Raw genomic sequence first — 22,711 nt, forward strand, 5'->3', positions numbered from 1 at the left:
ATGCCTGAGGAATATGGATGGAACAAGAAATAAGGCTAACATCACCATCACGTCAGTTACACCATACTCACTTGCCTCAGTTTCCATTGGTTTTACTGCAAACAGATAAAAGATTACATCAGCCAAGCACTGACCTTATGGAGAGCAGGAGCCAAGACTGGTACCAAGAACCCATTGTAAATATAATTTACAAGCTGATTACGAATCAAGGGATGAGCCACCTAAGAGAGAAACGAGGAATTATGAAAGATACAAAGAATTCAATGTTTAGGTCTTCTTTGAAAATCACACATATTTGTATATACATCCTGAATTTTTTAAAAAATCCAAATTTTGGTTATTTATTTCATAGTTAAAAAATAAGTCAGACTTCAAACCACCATGAAATTTTTTCAGATGGTTTTTTTTACAATATAAATAGCTTGGACTTTCAAATAAAAAAAACTGGTAATTTTAAGTGTCCATTTGAAAAAAATAGACAATAAATAGACTGAAGATGTATCAGGAGTCATAACATAAGACTCACAAACTGGAAAGTATAATTTTTACCCCATAATTTCATCTATGTCCCATCTCAACTTGTAACTAATTAAAAATATATACAGGGGTGGGCTAAAGTAGGTTTTACAGTTGTAATACAAATAAATCATAAAAAAATAAACTATATTTCATGTACTTACAACTGTAAGCCTAATTTTGCCCACCCCTGTATATATAATTGTCAAAATAGACAATTAAATACATTTATTTTGCTGGTAGAAAAAATATTTCTCATTTTGCAGATGAAGGCATTTAGAAAATCTTTTCATAAAACAACAGATCTTATTCCAAAAAGCAGAAAACATTATCAGAGGTACAAGACTTCCTATATTTGATTTACAAAATATATTTAGCATATATAACTCTCACTAACATCTTTATAAGCAATCTTTTCAATAGCTTTGGAGGCAAAGCACACACATACAAAAAAAACCCCTTAAAATCTATGGCCTCAATTTCAAAATATAATACGAAACATATCACTTCTCTGTCCTTAACCATGCCTGTTAGCTTTACTTCTCTTTCTTAAAGAAAACAAAAAGTCAAATAAAATAAAAAGCAATTTCTCGGGAAGTGAGGCTAGATCTTTAAATTACTAATCTCTCTGTGTGTACATTTAGGGAGAAACTGGTAGTTCATCTCTTTTATTTCCACATACTTCTGCAGGATAATGTTGATAGACTGTAATATTAAAGAAAAAAATAACTTAAGATGTAATCCACTTATCTTATATATAAATAAAACTTCCTTTGACTTAGCAATAAAAATGAGATGGGAACCAAAGTAATTTACTTGCATTTTCTTCCAGAAGCTATTTTTTTATTTAGTAGATAAACAGATTATAACTAACATTTTTCTCCTTACAATCACCATGAAGAAAATTTGATTTCTTAATAAAACCAAAATATTAAGGTGATGTTCATGCTATATAGAAATAAAACACGTTTTGATGAAAACCTACTATATCCTTCATTGTATATAAAATCTTATTTTTATTGAAAACAGTAACAAGAAATCTGGAAGCAAAAATCTAATCAAGAAGCCAAATATACATAGTAGAGTTCAGTGACATTTTTCCCCCAAAGTAGGCCAATTTCAAAGCAAATTTAATTTGTGTTGCTAAGAAGATGTTTAAGTTTCTCTAAATTCAATTGAGATAACAATATTCTTTATGTAGTATGCATCATTAAGCAAAATAAAGTGTTTTCCTTTGTAGAATCCGAAAAAGACCTGGAAAGAAAAGTGGTATAATATGGGGTACTTAGAAACCTAAAAATATCTGCTTAATGAGTCAAGCATTGAACTTGTTTTTGATAGTTAAGTGAATAATCAAAACAGAATTAACATTTTTATAAGGAAGATAAAAAATCTACTATTTTTTTTCTCAATTAAAACTTCCCAGAAACCCATAAACTAACATTTTTATTCATTCAAGGACATTAAGAATGCTTAGAGTAAAGCATCAATACTCCATAAACAGTAAAATAAAAAGAGGGAATGTCTGTGAACTACTACTTTACAACGTCCACCCGTCCTCTGAAGGGAAGGTGCCCAAGGGCCGCCACGCTGAGCTCCGGTACCTGGATGACCGCGTTGCAGAACTCCAGCGAGTTCATGAACTGGACGAGCGAAGGCAGCAGGAGCCAGTCATCTTTCAGAAGGCAGTGCCACTCCTCGCCTTTCTCTTCCAGCTTCGTAGGCAGGGAAGAGTAGAGACCACTGAGCCCGGTTGCAAGCACCTGTGTTCAGAAATAAAACAGGTTAAGACTCTCTTCCAAAGTCTTAACCTGCAACTAACAGCTCACAGGGGAGGCCAATGCCGCTGGCCAAAGATGGCACTTGAAGTAGCAAGATATTAGAGCACGACGGGATTTTGCTAGCTAGGAAGAATTCGACAGGTGGAGACGGCAGGGAGGGACAACCCCAGTAGGGGGCACAGCAGCACCCAGGGTATCTGGTTAATACGTACATGGTTGACAAGGGTTGCTTATCTCTTAGGTACCAAGCCTATGCTGGTCCAAGGGTTGGGGAGTGAGGGAGACACAAGCAAAGATAAAGAAAACATGATTCCTGCCCCCAAGATGTACAGGAGGGGCGAATTCATAAACAATGCCTTACAGCACAGCACACTGAGTGCAGAGGCAGCCGCCCAGTCGATGGGAGGAAGCCCTGGACTACGCGGTCCAGGAGAGAGGACCTCACAGGTCAGAACCACGAGTGCCTTTAGCAGAAAGATTCTTGCTAACATGTTAAAGATCATGATGGACACATACATATTTACCATTTAAAAAGCACTTTAAGCTGATCTTCACAAATGATAGCAAGAAGAAAGAACCAGGGGTCAGGGGTCAGCTAGATGTGATGGCAATAGTTCGCACAGAGTACAGTGGGTTCACACTGAAGCATGGGGGTTGGGAAAAGAGAGAAGGAAACAAATTTGAGAGTCACGTGTAAGGTGGATGCGAGGATGAGCTAACTACGACATCTATCGATCCATTATTAATCCAAAGCTCACGGGGTTCACTTCCTCCCTCAGAGCTCCATTCTTAAAATGACAGCATTTGGGCTTAGTAAATAAGGGTGAATGAGAACTCAAAACTATTAAGTGACCCAGCTTGGTCATTGAGAAAGCGGTGATGTCTTTAACACAGAAACAGAACTCCGGGAAAGCCTGACCAGGCGGTGACGCAGTGGATAGAGCATCAGACTGGGATGCCGAGACCCAGGTTCGAGACCCCGAGGTCACCAGTTTGAGCGTGGGCTCATCTGGTTTGAGCAAAGCTCACCAGCTTGGACCCAAGGTCGCTGGCTCGAGCAAGGGGTCACTCGGTCTGCTGTAGCCGCCCCCCCCCATCAAGGCACATATGAGAAAGCAATCAATGAACAACTAAGGTGTCGCAACGAAAAACTGATGATTGATGCTTCTCATCTCTCTCCGTTCCTGTCTGTCTTTCCCTATCTATCCCTCTCTCTCTCTCACTCTGTCTCTGTTTAAAAAAAAAAAAGAAAAAAGAAAAAAAAAGAACTCTGGGAAAAGAAACCACATGTGTTGGCTGCTGGTTGATTTTACCTTGTGGAGCATAAGACCCAGAAAAACTGTGGGTTGTGCAGTTGGGAAGCCTCCCAGCAGGGCAGCGATGCTAGCCAAACAGCACCTCAGAGATCCCGAGCCGGCAGATGTGCAGAGGGTAGGCAGGAGCGGCAAAGAACAGAAGCAAGAAGTTACCAATAGAAGGCGTTCCTTCCTTGATAAACCTGAGGTTATGAGGGGCTCAAATGGGCTGGAAACAGTCAAGAAAACAATCCATCCTAACTTAGGTCCAGAAAAGACATAGCAAAGTATTTATTCCTGGATTCCAGAGTCTAACAAGAGATGACCAGGCAACAGTAATAGTGTAATAAACGTTCAGAATACATGACAGACACTGTATGGTGCTGTGGATGTACCAAAGACCCTCAATCCAGACGTGGAGGGGGAGGGGGCAGATGTTCTCACAAGAAGTGATGTGTCCCCGTGGCTAAGGAATCAATTACTAAACAGCCAGAAAAAGTGTTGACAGGAAGATTATGCTAAGCAGAAGATGTTCAAAAGCTCAAAGGAAAGAGAAAAGAAGGCATCTTCCAGGAACTGAGTGCAGTATGATTGGAGTGTAGTCAGAGGTGGAAAGAACCCGGCAAGGTGGGCAGGAGTCAGACCCTGCAGGGTTTGGTAGGCAGGCTAATAAGCTGGAGGGACGTCCCCCTGGGGCGCCCAGCAGGCAGCTCCATGGGGCTGCTGCGTAGCAGAGGGATCTGGACTAGAGATGAAGATATGGAACCACCCATGTATAGATGGTCTGTCTCAAGGTTTACACCAGAGGGAGAAGGGAAGGAAGGCTTAGACAGGTGAGGTATGACAAAAGGATCCATAGTGCCTGGCATCAGAAACAGAAAGTCCGAAGGAGACGTGGGTCCAGATGCGCTGAACTTGGAAGAATTACCTACAAACTCATTGTTGCCTCTCCTTCCCCCTCGTCCTCTTCCCACGGCACCCTCTGCATCCCTCTGTATAGAAACTGTCATGCTTGCATTTGCTAGTTTACTGGCTGTCTTCTCCATCTGGCCTGGACTCACTTGTTTAGTCCAGTCCACGCTGCAGGTGTAGACGATTTGTGCAGGCAGGTATGGGGCGTATCAGAGGCCAGCAGTGCTTCTCATGAGTAATACATATTTCCAGCTCAACAACAGAGTACAAGCCTGGCCTAAGAAATGAGCACCTGGGCCTGACCTGTGGTGGCACAGTGGATAAAGTGTCGACCTGGAAACACTGAGGTCGCCGGTTCAAAACCCTGAGCTTGCCTGGTCAAGGCACATATGGGAGTTGATGCTTCCTGCTCCTCCCCACTTCTCTCTCTCTCTCTCTCCTCTCTATAATGAATAAATAAAATCTTTAAAAAATAAAGAAAGAAAGGAGCACCTGCCCAACCTGTGGTGGCGCAGTGGATAAAGCGTCAACCTGGGATGCTGAGGTCGCCGGTTCGAAACCCCGGGCTTGCCCAGTCAAGGTAAATATGAGAAGCAACTACTACAAGTTGATACTTCGTGCTCCTCCCACCCCTACCTTTCTCTCTCTAAACTCAATAAGTAAAATCTTAAAAAAAAAAGAAAAAGAAAAAGAGGGAAATGAGAGCCTGGAAGTTGTAGTGCAGAGAAATCACATGAAGGAAGGGCTGGGGTCATGTAGCGTAGGAACCCAGGAAGGGCAAGGAGAGAAACAGCTGGGCCATTTCAATATTTGAGAAATCAGAAGATCATGACCATTTCTGTGTTCTGTTTCCTACTGACTTTTATCCACTCATTCATTCACTTGCTCATTAAAAAAGAATGAGTGAGCAGCTTCAGGCCAGGTACTGTGGTAAGGACGTAAACAAGATAGTACATTTATCTCTTTCTCAAAATCAAAGCATCTGTGGTCCCAAAGGAGAATGTCCCCTATTCTAAGTACTTATCTCCTTGTCAACATACCCAAACAAATCACTTTAATTCCAGTTTTAAATGTGACCCTTGTGAGTTGCCTGTAATAAATTAGAAACCTCTTCCAAGAGAGAACAGAGACCAAAATTCTCCTTGAAGGGAAATCTAACCTTGATGCCACATTTGTAAAATCAATTACATTTGCTAACTCATGCTAAATTAACCACAGAACAAAGGCTCTAATTCTGTATACTCCCAATTCCTTAACCACTTGGAGGCTTTGAAGATGAATTCATAAAGACGGGCTTAATTTGCCCGACTAAAAAGCTGGGGATAACTATTTAGTATATCAATATAATTACAGCAACATTAACCTTCAAATTACATACATCAGTGAAAGTAATTAAAAATAACATATACCTAATATTCACTTTTTTTTTCTTTAAGAGTATTCTTGAAAAAGGCACGGCTCAGATGTGAACAGCAGCCTGCCTGTGCGGGACCGGGGGTCCTGCCCATTCCTGCCACTGTAAGGGGGCTGGAGAACGTCTCCGCCGCGGTCCCCGGGCAAAGAAGCGGGGGAGAGAATATTCTGCAGAACAAAGGAGTGCTGCACAGTCTTAAGAACAAGATGCCAAAATCTTCCCCGCTAAATATGTATTTCCTCCTCTCTAAGACTGCTCGGAGTTCAGAATCATTCACCCAATCCACATATATTTCTAGAACACTGACTATGGGCTGGGTGCTGGAGGAAGAGACATGGTGAGCAAGTCAGACCAGGCAAGATGGAGAAGACGAACTAATAAACGCAAGAAAGACGATCGCTACACGAAGGGATATCGCGGGTGCTGTGGCCACAGGACAAGGGAGTAGAAAGGGCAACAAACAAGGTTGTAGATAATTCTCGCAAGAGTTTAATGGCACAATCTATATATTTACTCTTAAATTTCACTTTTAACATAATTTAAAAAGACATAGACATTCAATAGCTAATTAAAAATAAAATGCCCATCCACTCTTTCAGCCTTTCATTGGTCCTGACCACTCAAAAGTAATTATAAAACACATTTATTCCTAACACATTACGTATTAACCCCATATTCTTTATTTATTTTCTCTCAAGAGTCTCCTTAAAAGAAACTAATCACTGTATAAAAGTATAAGGATAACAACAGATAATTTAAAAAGCAACCACTTCCCTGAAAGCAGGATAGCATGGTAGTTGCTGAGCCCATGGATTTTAGTCACAGACTAAAGTGGCTGTGGAACGTGACTTTGCTATTTACAGGCTGTTATTAAGTCCTCTAGGGTTCAGTTTCTTTACTGAGTTGCTGCAAGGATTAAAGAAAATAACGCGTGTAAAATAAAATGATTACCATCACGGTTTACACACAGCGATGCTCGAGGTGAAAGGAAGGCAGGTGACAGACAAGTCGGGGGAGGTCCATGTTTAACGTGCAACATCTAGCAGGACCCAGTTCATTTTAGACAAAACAGAAAGATTTCCAGCAGATGGCTTCAGTCTGAAGCTAGCAGCAGAACACCTGGTGGGGACCATTTGATACAGCTTGCCAACATAAAAGTCCTCATAAATTTTAGATATGGGATAAATAATGTTCTACCTGAGGCTGTGTACCTAAAGGTTGCTTATTTCAATTTGCATTTCCGAATTTATGTATCGGCTGCTTTCTACTTTTGCCAATATGTAACAAGTGTAATCATCAATATTTAGTTTAATAAAAAATCAAAAGCACATAGTCACAGAGCCCCCAACCATTTATTGGCACTAAATTGTTCCCCAGGGCTTCCTCATTCCCCTTTTCTTGGAAAAGCACATCTTGAGATAAGAGGAGAAGTAGCAAGCTCTTCCTATCAACCACCGCAGCAGAAGTTTCCAAAAGTGGTCTTGTTTCCTGAAAGAGTCATTACTCTTCCCAACGCCTGATGCTAACCAACTGTGACAATCATACTAATTAGAGAAAGCTTTTTGTCATTTGGGGTCCTTGGCTAAATGGTTGATGGAGTGTGCTTTTATATTCAACATAAAGAGGTCCTTCTTTTTAAAAATTATGTTGTCAGATGTAATTATAGAAAACTGAGTACAAATGAGATTATGGGAATCCATCCTGAGGGGCAACTTAATACAACAAAGCTCTGCATTCCATGCCAGAAAATAAGGTCAGCTGTAGACGTTTTCCCTATGTTAATAAACTGTAACGTGTTTGAAAAGACGTTTTTATGAAAGCAACAATTACTCAGTAAGATCTACTTACAGTGATCTTAAGTGAAAATCAAAACATTAAAAATATGCTCCATTTTATTCCTAATAAATTTAAATTTTCAGGTATGAAATATTACAAACACATAAAACATAAAAGAATAGAAACCATCCCAAGATTTAACAGATTTTAATATTTGCCCATAATTTCTTATGGGTACTCTTTATTTTCATAAAAAAAATAAATAAAACATAACAAATAGCGTTAAACCTTATTCCAGTTCCATTACCATCCCTTCTCTGTCCTTCATCCCCAAAAGTAACCAGTCTTGAACTTAGTACATATTATTATGGTACTTGTTTTTTTTAACTTTTACTGTATTCATATGTATCCAAAAAACAGCATACACTCAGATCTTTTATTCTAAAACTTCATGTAAATTTTATGTAAATACTAACATATAGTATGTAAATATGTTATTTATAACATATAGTATGTAAATACTATATGTTAGTATTTACATAAAATACTTTTGCTACTTAACATGTGTTTAAAATTATAGGTATTTGCATATGTAGATAGTTATATGCTAATACACGTGATTTCATTCACTTTGAATGCTGAGCAGTATTCCACTGGTGTATAACAAACAAGTTTCTTTATCTTTCTCTTAATATATTTCTATTTTTCTCTTCCTCAAATTAGTCTTCTCTTGAGTATCTTTGTGCATGTAACTGTGAAACGTGCTAGATTTTTCTTGAGTAGACATCTAGAAGATGTAGGATTACATGGCACACAGATAGTCAATTGTATTAAACATTGCCAGGTTGCTTTCCCGATTTATTATATCAATTTATATTCTGAAGAGTTCCTGTTTTTCTACACCCTTGACAACACTTGGTGTGACCAGATGTTTAACAGTTAGCCGCTCTGATCAACACTATCTGGTATCTGTTTGTGGGCTGGTTTGCATGTCCAGTGCTAGAGAAGATGAGCGTGTTTTCATGTTTCTTGGCTTTGGGTGTCTTCTGGAATTGTTCATTCACATCCACTGCCCATTTTTCTAAAGTGTTGTTTTGTTATTTTCTTATTAATTTGTAGTATTATAAATATTTTTGTATATTTTGGGTACCAATCACTTATAGTTAGGTGTGTTGCAAACATCTTTTCCCAATCTGTTTTTTATTCTTAATTCCAATCTTTTCTTTATGATTGGTGTTTTATAGTAAGCCTTTACATTTTGTTACTTATGTACAAGGCAGTGGTTAAGCACATGGGTCCTTGACTGCCCCATTTTAAATCCTGCCCATTTTCAAATCCTGACTGTATCTTACTAGCCACCTTCACAGTTTCAGGATTAGGATGACGAGTGCTTTGGGGGGTGGGCATTATTCTGCCTACCACAATTGCTACATCTAGTTTTGAAGAAATTTAAGCAATAAAACAGCAAAATCTGAATTCTCTCAGGAGTTTAATCTGACAGTGTAAGGTGGTATATTTGATAGATGCTAAGGAAGTTGGGAGACACATTAGGGTCTAGAAACAGGAGTGGTAGACACAAAAAGGGAGCTATATATGAGCAGTGTTGTGCAGGCAGAAGCTTATTAAAAGATAAACATTTTTTTCGGCGAGCTCATAGGAAAGAAGACTTGATATGTTGGTGCAGATGAATGGAATCAGTTCTTCACTTCTCATCTGACTATCAGACTTTGTACAATTTCTTATTCCACCGGTCAGAAGCCAGGAGGGAAGAGATACTTCATACCTGGAATTTCTTAATTGCAATTCTGTTTTTCAAAAAAATTTATTTATTGCCTGACCAGTGGTCGCACAGTGGATAGAACATCAACCTGGAATGCTGAGATTCCAAGTTCAAAACTCTAGAGTTGCCAGCTTGAGCGTGGGGTCACCAGCTTGAGTGCAGGATCATCAACATGACCCCATGGTCACTAGCTTGAGCCTAAAGGTCGCTGGCTTGAAGCCCAAGGTTGCTGGCTTGAGCAAGGGGTCACTGGCTCGGCTAGTAGTACCCCAGGCAAGGCACATATGAGAAACAATCAATGAACAACTAAGGTGCTGCAACTACAGGTTGATGCTTCTCATCTCTCTTCCTTCCTCTCTCTCTCTCTCTCTTGCATGCATGCACATGCAAAAACAATTTTTTTACTTATTTGTTTGCCCTGACATAAATATTCACCAGATATTAGCTGACCTTAGTTTATTTGTAAAAATAGGAATTTAGTAGTATAAACAAGATTATTGCTTTTAAGCCTCAAAGCAAAATACATTATGTTACTCACTATTAGCGTTCTGAGCAGGTCAGTTCTTTATGGGGCCAAAACCAGTCTGCAAAATACTGGACATTAAGCATCCCTAGCCCCAAGACACTAAATGACAGCTGACCTTTCTCCCCAGCCACCCCATGTCCCTATCACAAACAAACACATGGCCCATACATTTCTAAATACCCTCTAAGTGCCTCACCCCTGGTCAAGAACTACCTATACAGTGTTAATTATTGTAATAATGAGTCTAATTTACTTATATCAGCTTGCCTGGCCTGTTTCAAAAACAATTTACTAATGGTCTTATGCAATAGTCCCCAACCTTTTTTGGGCCATGGACCGGTTTAATGTCAGAAAATATTTTCACGGACTGGCCTTTAGGGTGGGACGGATAAATGCACAAAATAAAATTATGCGGTGTAAAAACTGTGGTATTTTTAAATATAATTGTTGAACTTACAATATTTATTGGGCTAAGTTAAAGGAGGAACGAGCATGTCCTCATTATTCAGGCTGTATTTAAATTTGTTATTCTGACAACGTTTCATGTCTGACATCAATATGTAATATGATAGGTTCAGGCTCACTACCAATCATGAACCTACAACAATAAAAATAAACATGAATCCACTGTGTACTCGTATGCAACTTTATTAGAAGCGTCCTCTTAACATCACACCAACAACATAACATGAGGAACATCTTCTCTGCCTCCAAACACTTTCCAGTCGCTATGGTAACGTTTAAACATGCCTTAAAAAATAAGATACAACACAAAAACAAATATAAAGTGCATGAAAAATGCAACTTCACCATTGTTATGAATATTTTAAGTTAAGGGTTATTTATTATAATGTTTATATAGAATGAGAGATAGTAGCCTATCTCTCAACAACCATAACACTAAATCAGTGGGAGCCCTGAGCTTGTTTCTCTGCAATGAGACAGTCTTATCTAGGGTTAATGGGAGACCATGACACCCAAAGTGTGTTGCTTATGTCCAGTCTATTCCGTAATTTTGTTTTGGTTGCTGTCACTGCAGAAAATCCCACTTCACACAAATAGGACGTCGGAAATAGCAACAGGGTTTTTAGTGCTTTTGGGCGATCTCGGGGTATTCTGCCATGACTTTAACCCAGAACAACGGCAGAGTTGTAGTCTCAAACATATTTTTAAGGCCGCTGTCATTTGCGATCTCCAGTAGTTGATCCTCTTCTTGCCTACATAGGCTGGATTCACCTGGTTTGTTTACAAATGGATTGTGGATCCATTGCTTAGCAATTCGTGGGTCTTTTGTGGTTGGGAAGTAGCATTCAAACTCTTTTAAAAGCTAATGCAGGTGATCATGCACCAGCTGGGACAATCAAGGCTTGGGCTCAGTCTCTTCCAAAATTCCCGCGAATGTTTGAAACATGTCAAATATACCCGTTCATGCGTCGATCCCACAAATCCAGTTTGGCTTTAAATGCAGCTACTTTATCTGCCAACTTGAAGACAGTTGTCATTTTCCCCTGAAGTGACCGATTGAGTTCATTGAGGTTAAATATGTCACACAAGTAAGCGAGTTTTGCTCATCACTGAAATGTGCTGCTAGAGGTGACTTTTTTTTCTGAGAGAAATCTCTGCAGTGGCTCTCGTAATTCAAACACTCTGGCCAGGGACCTCCCTCGGGATAACCATCTTATTTCTGTGTATAAGAGAAGGTGTCTGTGCTCCACGTTCATTTCCTCACAAAGCTGCTCGAACAGGCGTGAGTGAAGGGCGTGTGCTTTGATGTGGTTAATAACTTTAACGACATCATTCAATACACTGTTAAGTTCCAGTGGTATATTTCAGCTAGCCAGCATTTCCCTGTGAATGACACAATGCGTAGACTCGCATTCAGGTGCAACCTCCTTAATCCAAGTAGTTAAACCAGACATCCTTCCGGTCATGGCAGCAGCTCCATCTGTGCATATGCCGACACAAAAAGACCATTTCAGTTTTCCTGATATATAGTCATCCAGCAATTTAAATAATTCTGCGGCTGTGGTTTTGGTTGGCAATGATAGTGTACATAACATATCCTCATGCACATCCTCTTGATAAAGATAACGCACGTAAGCAAGTAGCATTGCCTTGCCGTCAATATTTGTAGATTCATCAACCTGGAGAGGGTACCGCGTGATTTATTAATCCTTTCCAACAATTGTGATTCAATGTCCTCTGCTATTTCCTCAATGTGCTGTGTGACAGTGGTAGCCGAAAGAGGCATCTGTGCTATCTTTTTTAACCGCAGTCTCTCTTAGAAGTTCACGACAAATGTCTTTAGTGGCTGGAAGGATCAATTCTTCACCAATGGTGAATGGCTTCTTAGCCTTAACAATACAATTAGCCACCAAGCATGATGCTCTCAGTGCACTCATATTTATTGATGTACTGGCCACCAGTAATTGTTTCTGTCCTTCTTGTTCATGCTTTTTTCTTTCAAAATACACAGAAGGCTTGTCTTTTAAAGTAGGGTGCTTGGTCTCCAAGTGGCGAAGCAGTTTTGAAGGCTTCACTGCCTCATTACTTAGCTGGTAGCCACATATTATGCAGAGCGGCCTTGGTGCGCGAGAATCACCAGTTGCGATAAATCCATACTTCAAGTAGGACTCCTGGTATTGTCAAATGAAGCCTTCTTTTTCTTCGAGGTCGTAGGTTCTTCTTCTGTCTCCTCACTGCCCTTTTCCACTTTGCAAAAAAAAAACTTTGGATGGGATTTTGTTTTTCACTCATTTTGCTAGTTTATGAGTTTAATTTTAGTGGCAATGTATCACGTGACCGAGACAAGTGTCAAGAGTGAGTCTTAGATGGATGTAACAGAGGGAATCTGGTCATTTTTTAAAAATTAAACATCGTTCAGACTTAAATATAAATAAAATGGAAATAATGTAAGTTATTTATTCTTTCTCTGTGGACCGGTACCAAATGGCCCACGGGCCAGTACTGGTCCATGGCCTGGGGGTTTGGGGACCACTGGTCTTACGCACTATTCCAGCAGAATCAGGCAAATTTAAGGTTATATTGTTTATAAAGAAATATAATGCTGCGCCTGACCGGATGGTGGTGCAGTGGATAGAGCATCGGACTGGGGATGCGGAGGACCCAAGTTCGAGACCCCGAGGTCGCCAGCTTGAACACGGGCTCATCTGGTTTGAGCAAAGCTCACCAGCTTGGACCCAAGGTCACTGGCTTGAGCAAGGGGTTACTCAGTCTGCTGAAGGCCCGCAGTCAAGGCACATATGAGAAATCAATCAATGAACAACTAAGGTGTCGCAACGAGAAACTGATGATTGATGCTTCTCATCTCTCTCCATTCCTGTCTGTCTGTCCCTATCTGTCCCTCTCTCTGACTCTCACTCTGTCACTATAAAAAGAAAAAAAGAAAAAAAAAGGAAATATAATGCTGCAACTGGTAAAAAGTGACAGACAATGGACATGAACTGGAGATGGTACTGAGCTGGGAGAATATCAGTAGCTGTTGCCTAACCTAACTGACAAGCAGAAGAAGAGCTAAACCTGCCACCTAACTCCCCCTTCCAAAGACAACACTCACACCATAAAAATGGTCAGAGCCCTAAGGCATCTTAAGGGTCCCAGGCAGCGCCCATTACTTTTCGGAACTGTGACGGGACCTGGGCTACTCCGACACCTGCAAAGGGCCTTGCATCTTATTTCTCACTGTACAAGTGATGAAGAAGCTACTCAGAATACAGAATAGAGTATTTCTTGGTACCCCAAACTGTAAATATGTATTTATTTTATTAAATGATATCAGTGCTTTCTATCTACAATCGTGGTCATTACCTTGCTGAGAAACAGATTAATTTGTGAAACCAGCTGCAAGGGGTCTCTCCACATGCCATGATCCACTGCTGCAAAATAAACCTAAAAAGCTAAAAATGTAGAAAGTGCAGGTCTTAACCAATTGCTCAGGATATGCTCTTAGGGAAAACTAAAATAGTTCCTAACCCAGCAGAAATGAACCGAGAACATGGTAACACATACAGTTTCCTCCGTCGGCTTCTCTGGAGCAGACACAGCTCAGGCAAATAGCCTCTCAATTTAGGATTGTCCTGTGCCCTCCCAAAGTTTTCCTGTAACTATCTCTCCCTAGAAGCTGCCAAGCACAGCTCAGCATTAATTATTAATGTTAAAGTATTTACCATTATTAGCACAAGAGAGGAAAGAAGGAGTGGGCGAGAAACATGGCAATGCGGGACTTACTGGACAAAAGTAGGTGTTCTCCACGATGTGACGGGCCACCATGCTGTTCTCGGCGGAGAGGGACATGATGAAAAGCAAAGCATCCCGGGCCTGCTGACCCACTGTGCCCTCTCGGTGAATGAAGGGGATCAGGAGGGAGAAGATGAGAAAGTTGGCCGCCCCTTGGTCCTCACTGGTGTGGAAGAACAGTTCCAGAATGGACGGGTCTTTGGCAAGGATGGAACAGAGCTGACTGAGCAGGACGACCAGCTTCCCCTCCACGGCGGGGGTGGTTGTTCCCGAACACGAGCTCAGCAGCATCATCAGGGGCTTCAGAATGGGCTTGTGGTGCAGCAGAGGCTGGTGCGACTGGGTGACCAGCATCTCGTACATCTTCAGCTGCTCGATTTTCGTGTCATCAGTAAATTCCCGCCGCAAGCTCCAAAGGAAGAGTTTCTCCATGATGTTCTCAGAGACCACAAATTCCAGAATCGGCCCCATGGCCGCATCCTTGGCTTGTTCTTCTATCAGCAAGAAGAGCATGTGTTCTACATAATTCTGTACAGCACTGGCCTCATCTGGAGGGATGGAGCCGTATTTTGCCTGGGTGTTCTTCAAGGGGTCGTTTTTCTCTAAGATCTTCACAACCTGTAACGAAACCAAACATTTGTCATCCGGCTGATGTGTCTCATAATGACAAAAACACACCACCACTGATGGTACCAAATCTCCACTGAAGACACAGGAGCCGTGGCCCACAACAAGATGTATGTGAACACTGTGTTTGTCTCTCTCTCGTGAGAATAAAGAGATTTAACTATAGAAAGATGTTCATTGATAATAGCTATAATTTTTTTGCAACCTGTCAAAGAAGGTAGTATGGTATTGTAAATTAAACTACATGCATTTCTGGGCCTACTATGACAAAGACTATTCAGCAAAATGAAAACTTGTAAGTGATATGGTAGATGATAAAAAGTAAGTTACTTTATATAGTTAGACTAGCCATCATTATCAAATATGCCACCAAAAAAAAAAAATGTGAAAAAAAGACTGAAAAGAAATATAAAAAAATATAGTAACCATTTCTGTGTTCAAAGTGATGACAAGGTCTTATATTTTATTCTTTTTTTTTTTTTTTTTTTTTTTTTTTTCATTTTTCTGAAGCTGGAAACAGGGAGAGACAGTCAGACAGACTCCCGCATGCGCCCGACCGGGATCCACCCGGCACGCCCACCATGGGGCGACGCTCTGCCCACCAGGGGGCGATGCTCCGCCCATCCTGGGCGTCGCCATGTTGCGACCAGAGCCACTCTAGCGCCTGGGGCAGAGGCCACAGAGCCATCCCCTGCGCCCGGGCCATCTTTGCTCCAATGGAGCCTTGGCTGCAGGAGGGGAAGAGAGAGACAGAGAGGAAAGCGCGGCGGAGGGGTGGAGAAGCAAATGGTCGCTTCTCCTGTGTGCCCTGGCCGGGAATCGAACCCGGGTCCTCCGCACGCTAGGCCGACGCTCTACCGCTGAGCCAACCGGCCAGGGCTCTTATATTTTATTTTAAACTGTCAGGAATACTGCTTTTTAATTTTAAAATACATTAAATAAGTAAGGCTACCTGTGTTCGCCAATACATAGCATTGATTTGGAGATTTCAGTAGAGGAACACTGCGCCTCAGGGGTCCTTGGCAGAACATTATCCTCTCCTGCCCTCCTTGGATGGGTACCCTCTTCACCCAAGCAAGCAACACAAGGAAGAATGAAAGGGAACTGGTGAACAAGAGACACATACCGACCAGAATCCACCCTAACATATGGCATGTGTCTGCATTTCTTTAAGCCAGAAAACGTTCTGAGATAACCAATTACAAAATAAATCCCTAACATACAGAATTTGTGTTTGGGGTAATGAAAAAAGTATTGGAAATAGTGGTGATGGTTGCATAACATTTTGAATGTAGTGAATGCCATTGAATTATGCACTTAAAAATGTTTAGCAGGACCCGGCGGTGACACAGTGGATAGAGTGTTGGCCTGGGATGCAGAAGACCCAGGTTCAAAACACCAAGGTCACTGGCTTGAGGGCAGGCTCACCAGCTTGAGTGTGGGATCATAAACATGACCTCACGGTCACTGGCTTGAGCCCAAAGGTCATTGGCTTGAAGCCCAAGGTTGCTGGCTTGGGCAAGGGGTCACTGGCTTGGCTGGAGCCCCTGGGGCAAGGCACATATGAGAAAGCAATCAATGAACAATTAAGGTTCTGCAACAAAGACTTGATGCTTCTCATTGCTCTCCCTTCCTGTCTATCTGTCCCTGTCTGTCACCTCTTCTAAAAAAAAAACGGTTAAGATGGCAAACTTTATTACACATATTTTACCACCAAAGAGAAAAAGTCAATTGACTGTAAAGAAATAAATAGATCAGGTCATGGGACAGCCCTGGTGTTTCGCTCCGTGACCACTGGTGGCCTGTGAATACTTTCCACCTCGCTCTGCCATCAACACAGCTTCCAGTTTGGGACCTGGAAATTCAAACAGTTTTGCATCTCAGCTTCCATGTAACTTTAGGGCTTGGAATTTCTGTGATAATAGTCATTTATTTCCCTTAAAATGTACAAACATAATCATTTTAAACAATCAGACACTGAGGACTTTGATTCCTTTCTGCCCTTCTGAACCGCGTGCTGTATGACACAGGTTCGTCCTCTGCAGTCCCCTCCCAGCCCGGTTCTGTAACGTGCCGTTACATGTTCCGTGTTTAGGTTACAGAATTTTTGCAAGTCACTGGGGAAGCTGGCAAAGGCACAGGCTGTGCCAGCATGTGTGGCAGCGATAGCAGAAATTTATTTCTCAGGGAAAGGTTTTATGTTTTTCTTCTGCTGGAAACTGGGCAAAGGAACCTTTATAGACCAGGCAAGTTATATCCTCATAGGATGAACAGAATTCTACAGAATCTGTCATCTCTGTCAACTTCCATCGCAAAATTAATAATGCTGTCACAAAGGGGAAAATCACCCCAACATCCCTGAGCTGACATTTTCAATGAGAAAGGCCTTCAGTTAGCAGCTACCCAGGAGGTATGTGGCTCAATGACCGCTGGCCCCAGAGTGCCCATTAGGCATCTCCTCTCCTTCACTATGCCGACTGCAGGTTGCCCCCACCCATCCCAACATCCAAGAAGCCACCCAGCATTCCTCAAAGGCCTGATAACCTCACTGGCAGAAACGGGGGGGGGGGGGGGGGGGGGGGTGCTGGCTGACCTCCTTTCACCAAGAGCACAATACCACACTTGTCCAAAAGGGGGCTCCACCTCCACACAGCATGTTCTCCAGCCCCAGGGCCCTAAATGTAAGGCCACAAACACATGAAGAACAAATTGGCTACATGCTTTGTAAATTCTAAAATTTCAAAGTTATCGCTTCTCGGTCTTTTGGCTAAGATCAAGTGTAAAATTTCAAAGTCCACCTATTAAGTTTACTTATAAGAGCTATCTATATAGCTAGGCCTCAGGGTAGAAATGTAATTATATTTCTCATGTGTGCTCAGACTGTCTAAACTGTCTAAAATTGGGACTGTTCATTATAGGTTGATAGTGGCACCACGAATTAGCTCAATCATTCTGGAAAACAATCTGGCAATATGTACAGAAGCTTCATGATTGTTCTTGCCCTTTGACTTGTTAATCCCACTTTGGGGAAAGTGACTGAAGGAAACAACCCAAACATAATTTGTTCAAAAATTTTTCATACCAATGATATTTTTAATAATGAAAAATAAAAACATTATTGACCCAAATGGTCAAAAGTAAGAGAATTATAATCAAAATGTTACATCACCATACAATAAAGCCATTAAAAATAAACACTAAGAATCATATAATTACTTGCAAATGTATACATGAAATAATTTAAGTTAAAAAACTAAATATTTGACAGAGGTGTATATTAGAAGTGAGACATAATATAAATAATTTTGTACTAATGTCTTTTTAAAAAGACCAAAACACTGAGTTAACAATCAATAATTAGAAATCTCATCCTCAGAAATTCCTAAGCAATAGAAATTCAGGCAAATATTCTAATACCATATGCATGCATGTAAATATTTATTATATATGTACATGTCTATATGCATGATGCATGACTATATACATGATCACAAGTTACATTTTTCTCATGAATTAATTTTCATTTATTTTATTTATTCCAATGTATTTCTTTGCACAGTTCTACATTTTTTTGCTGTGAGAAACCTCAAAAAGAAACCTGAGATTTTTATCGAGAATGCAAAGCTCCTCTCCACTACCTTCTGGGTTAATGGGCAGAGAAACATGCGAACGGTGCTATGAAAACCCACGGAGATACAAGGCCTGTTGATCATCTGGAATGGAACAGACCCACTGAGTGCCCTTGACCCATTCCCAGCTCTAGCCAGGGTGGTTTTCCTGCCTGGAAGATGGGCGTGTGACAACCAAGGCCAGTGAGTCATGGAAAACAGAATGCTCAGCAAAGTGCTGACTGCGCCTGTGTTGCCACAAGTCCTTAAGCTCTCTCCTTAGGTGTCAGGACCCGCCCAGGTCACCGCCCTTTCCCTTCCAGGTAGACCCGCCCATGACCTGCTTTTACAAGTGGGCTCTGGGGCCCACACTCTGGGCCTGGTTCCTGTCCTAACAGGGAGTGCTCACAAGCTTCTTGGCTAGGGAACAACGTGCCTTAAAACGCCAAAGCACTTCTGTTCTCATGTTTCAGGTCTGCTGCAGAATGGTGTCACAGCTCTTTCAAGTTCTGTAGACTGGTTCCTGGTGTGATCGGACCTTTCCTTAAATTTTCCTTTTGTGCCCACCTAACTCCACCATTCCTGTGTCCCTGGTTTTTGCTTGTTGACTGGTCTCGCCTCTTTATGGACTCTGACATTCCAGTCCTGTGGATCCGTGATCCCACACTGCTCACAGCAGCGCCCCGGGCCTTACCCATTCTCCCACTACATCCTCTCTCTCCTACTCTCAGCCTTGCCTCAGATTTCCCAGCCCCGGCTTCTGCTCAGCTCCGTCTACTCTCAGTCTCAGGGATTCAGTTCTGGAGAAAACACAATTGAGGGGGCTGGAGGGATCCAGGTGGGGACGAGAGTAAAAGCAAGCAAAATGTTTTGCAAACATTTCCTTTACTAAACAAGTGTACTTCGTGAGGCTGCAAATATCATTTAAGAAACTGATCCACCGCTGATAAAGCCCACAGTCATTGAGCAAGTAAACCAGCAGAGATCAGAAATTACCCTGTGAACGTTTTGCTGATCACAGCCAGGCACTTGTTGAATGACAATCTTTAATAATTACAAGCTGGAATATGTGTGTGTGAATCACGAGCCCAGATCACATAGAGATGCACATGTAAATTATCACAATTCTAAAAAGAAACAAATTTTTAAAAGTCAATGGTGTGAACAATGGTATACAAAATATACTCTAACCAATCTAGCTAAATTTTAACCTAACTTCAAAGTCACTTGCCCTTAGATATGAGGATTATTGAGGCTAAATAAGATGAACAAATAGCATATTTCTTTCGTTAAGGAATATCAGCTATGCCTATTCTTAGCTGTAATAATGGCCCCCACCAGTCAATGAAAATAGACCTGAATTTCAAATATTCACAAATTCCCAATAGAAAGCTCAAGTGCTTTCAGAATTGAAAGGTCCACATAAATCACATAATCACACCTCAAGCTAACAAATGATTATTCTTCACAATAAACACAAATCTTTCTCAGATTAGCTTTGACTCCATTTTAACATTGTTCTGTATCTTACATACATGCATGTTATCAATAGTTGATTATTTATGCTACTTTGATTAGAGCCTAGTTATTTAAGAAAGTCACATGAGTATAACCCATACTTACAAATCCTCTGGAATGGTCATTTCAAGTGGCATCATGGAAAAAAAAAAACCAAGTTACTAAATCGCATTTTCCATCACACAGAAGGGCAAGATTTAGCAATCTTAAGCCAAATTCCACTTACTGTACAAAATAACTACAGCAACAGTAAGTTTCCATCTAGTCCTTGTTCATTACTTAACAGTTAATAAAATAGTAACATGTAATCTCGCACAAATTGGTTCTTCTTAACTCCAGTCTTGAACTCCGGAGACTTGTTTAAACCTGGGATGAACCAGGATCAAGCAAGAGTGACATATACATGCCATACGTCCTTGGAACCAAAGATGGGCCAGTCATTCCTGCACTACAGAAACGTGGTAGGAATATCAGTCAATGGAAGAACATCCTAACACTAAGTTAATTGTTTATTTTTTAATGTAGATATTTGGGAAAGGATTTAAGAGCAGTAATCTGTGTAATCCCATTCCAGAGAACACTAATTGCAGCCACAGCAAGGACAGACCTCACCGAGCACAGAGTGAGAGAGCTGCAGATGTTTCACCATGTTCAACCATTCGAGAGCCAAACAGAAGCACAAGGTAGCACCTTGGCCTTTAAAGCAGCTTAGCTTTTGCTCTGCTGTACTCTCTACTTTCAGGTTTAGAGTCACTTAGCTTTTCAAGGTTTCAAAATGTTAACAAACGTCACTTTAGTACGATACGAAGATTAATCAGAGTTCTTGAATACTTCCCAACTTCTCATCTCTCAAAGATTTTACCTCATGTCTCTCTGTCATTGAGTCTATGACAAGGCACAGACCAAAAGAATGAAGATGAACAGAACCAGAGAATGAGTGTCATAGAGAACAGAATGAAATGGGCACCTCAAATCCATGTATAAGCGCTCTTCACTTGTTCAGTAGTCAGACTCCTTGGAGCTCTACACAAGACACGATACTTAAAACATGTTATCTACTTTTCGTTACTGTATTAGGGGAACACATTTGATTTAATTAGCTAGACTAGATGATTCACTGTTTCTTATCCCCATCACCTTCAAGAAGAAAAAGTCTGCTAAACCTAGTAGCTTTTCTTCATCTGTCACCGTTACTCTATTTAAGCTCTGAAATTTTCTTAGCTTAAAAAAATTGTGTAACAGCTTACGTTTGCAGACTGAGGGTGCAGAGGAGAAGCTCTGGGCTATTAACTAACTAGAAGCACAGAGAAATGGGCATTTCTAACTGATTTTTTTTATAACCTATCACCCCTGTTCTCCTGGCTCTTAGAGCAGACACCTATAAGTATACAGTATAACTAATACTGAGTCAATGCTTACCAGGAGATAGAGAATAAGTAGAGCAAGTCCCATGAAGCTTCACAAAGTACAACTGTGCCATCAACTCTAACTAGTGTAAGTGTGGTATGTGCTGTTAAGAATAACTAGCCCTGGCCAATTTGCTCAGCAGTAGAGCATTGGCCCGGCGTGTGGAAGTCATGGGTTTGATTCCCAGTCAGGGCACACAGGAGAAGCAGCCATCTGCTTCTCCACCTTTCCCCCCTCCTTCCTCCTTCTCTCTTTCTTTTCCACAGCCAAGGCTCCATTGGAGCAAAGTTGGCCCGGGTGCTGAGAATGGCTCTATGGCCTCCGCCTCAGGTACTAGAATGGCTCCAGTCACAATGGAGCAACACCCAGAGGAGCAGAGCATCGCCCCCTGGTGGGCATGCTGGGTGGATCCCAGTTGGGTGTATGCAGGAGTCTGTCTGACTGCCTCCCTGCTTCTAACTTTCAAAAAAATACAAAAAATAAAAAATTTTTTTTAAGTTTTTTTAGCTTTTATTTATTCATTTTAGAGAGGAGAGGAGAGAGAGAGAGAAAGAAGGTGTGTATGGTGGGGGGGAGCAAGCAGCATCAACTCCCATATGTGCCTTGACCAGGCAAGCCCAGGGCTTCGAACCGGCAACCTCAGCGTTCCAGGTCGATGCTTTATCCACTGCGCCACCACAGGTCAGGCTAAAAATTTTTTTAAATAAATAAATTTTAAAAAAAGAAGAACTAGCATGCCATTGGTTCACACAGCAATATAACTGAACAGTTTTATTATATAAAAATTAAACATACACACACACTCCTCCAGATCATTGGTTATTTAAATACATGTTCAAAGATCCTACTGGAAGCAAATTGTAAAATATTTTAATATCCATATATGTTCAAAGATGTTTTCTGAGTCGCCTAGCTTTTTTAAAGTTGTATTTCATATTCCCTGTGTTTCAGTTCAACAAGTTATTGAAATCTACAATATGCCTACAACACTTCTTGGCACCGAAGATGTAGGTAAACCACCAATGGCCTCTGATCACGAGGTGTTTATAATGAGGTTGGGAAGAAGATACTGTGCTTGTAATTTTAAAAGGGTGGTTAGTCCAAGAATGAAAGAACACTCAGGATGCTGTTGGGGCATGGAGTGGGACCATAAAAGAGGGTGGGGAAGACTTCCTGGAGCAAATGATGCCCCAGATGAGTCCTACAGGAGGAGAGGCATTGAACCGGGGGAGGGATACTCCAGGCAGAAAGAAGAGGAAGTGACTAAGGCAGAGAAACATGAAATAGCATGAGG

The 22,711-nt window shown here is 41.2% G+C and overlaps 1 protein-coding gene across 4 annotated transcripts in view; it reads right to left on the reverse strand.

Moving 5' to 3' along the window:
• Window positions 1–22,711, reverse strand: part of FHIP1A (FHF complex subunit HOOK interacting protein 1A) — a 252,247-nt gene that overhangs the window by 72,622 nt on the left and 156,914 nt on the right. For all 4 annotated transcript variants that reach the window (XM_066280839.1, XM_066280847.1, XM_066280862.1 and 1 more), the window contains 3 exons: window positions 14,249–14,875; window positions 2,121–2,279; window positions 135–221 (listed from right to left, as the gene is read on the reverse strand). In XM_066280839.1, coding sequence (XP_066136936.1) covers window positions 135–221; window positions 2,121–2,279; window positions 14,249–14,875 — 873 coding nt within the window. The remainder of the gene's footprint in view (window positions 1–134; window positions 222–2,120; window positions 2,280–14,248; window positions 14,876–22,711) is intronic.

Source organism: Saccopteryx bilineata, chromosome 1, assembly GCF_036850765.1.
Source record: "Saccopteryx bilineata isolate mSacBil1 chromosome 1, mSacBil1_pri_phased_curated, whole genome shotgun sequence".
In the NCBI taxonomy this organism is placed as follows: domain Eukaryota; kingdom Metazoa; phylum Chordata; class Mammalia; order Chiroptera; family Emballonuridae; genus Saccopteryx; species Saccopteryx bilineata.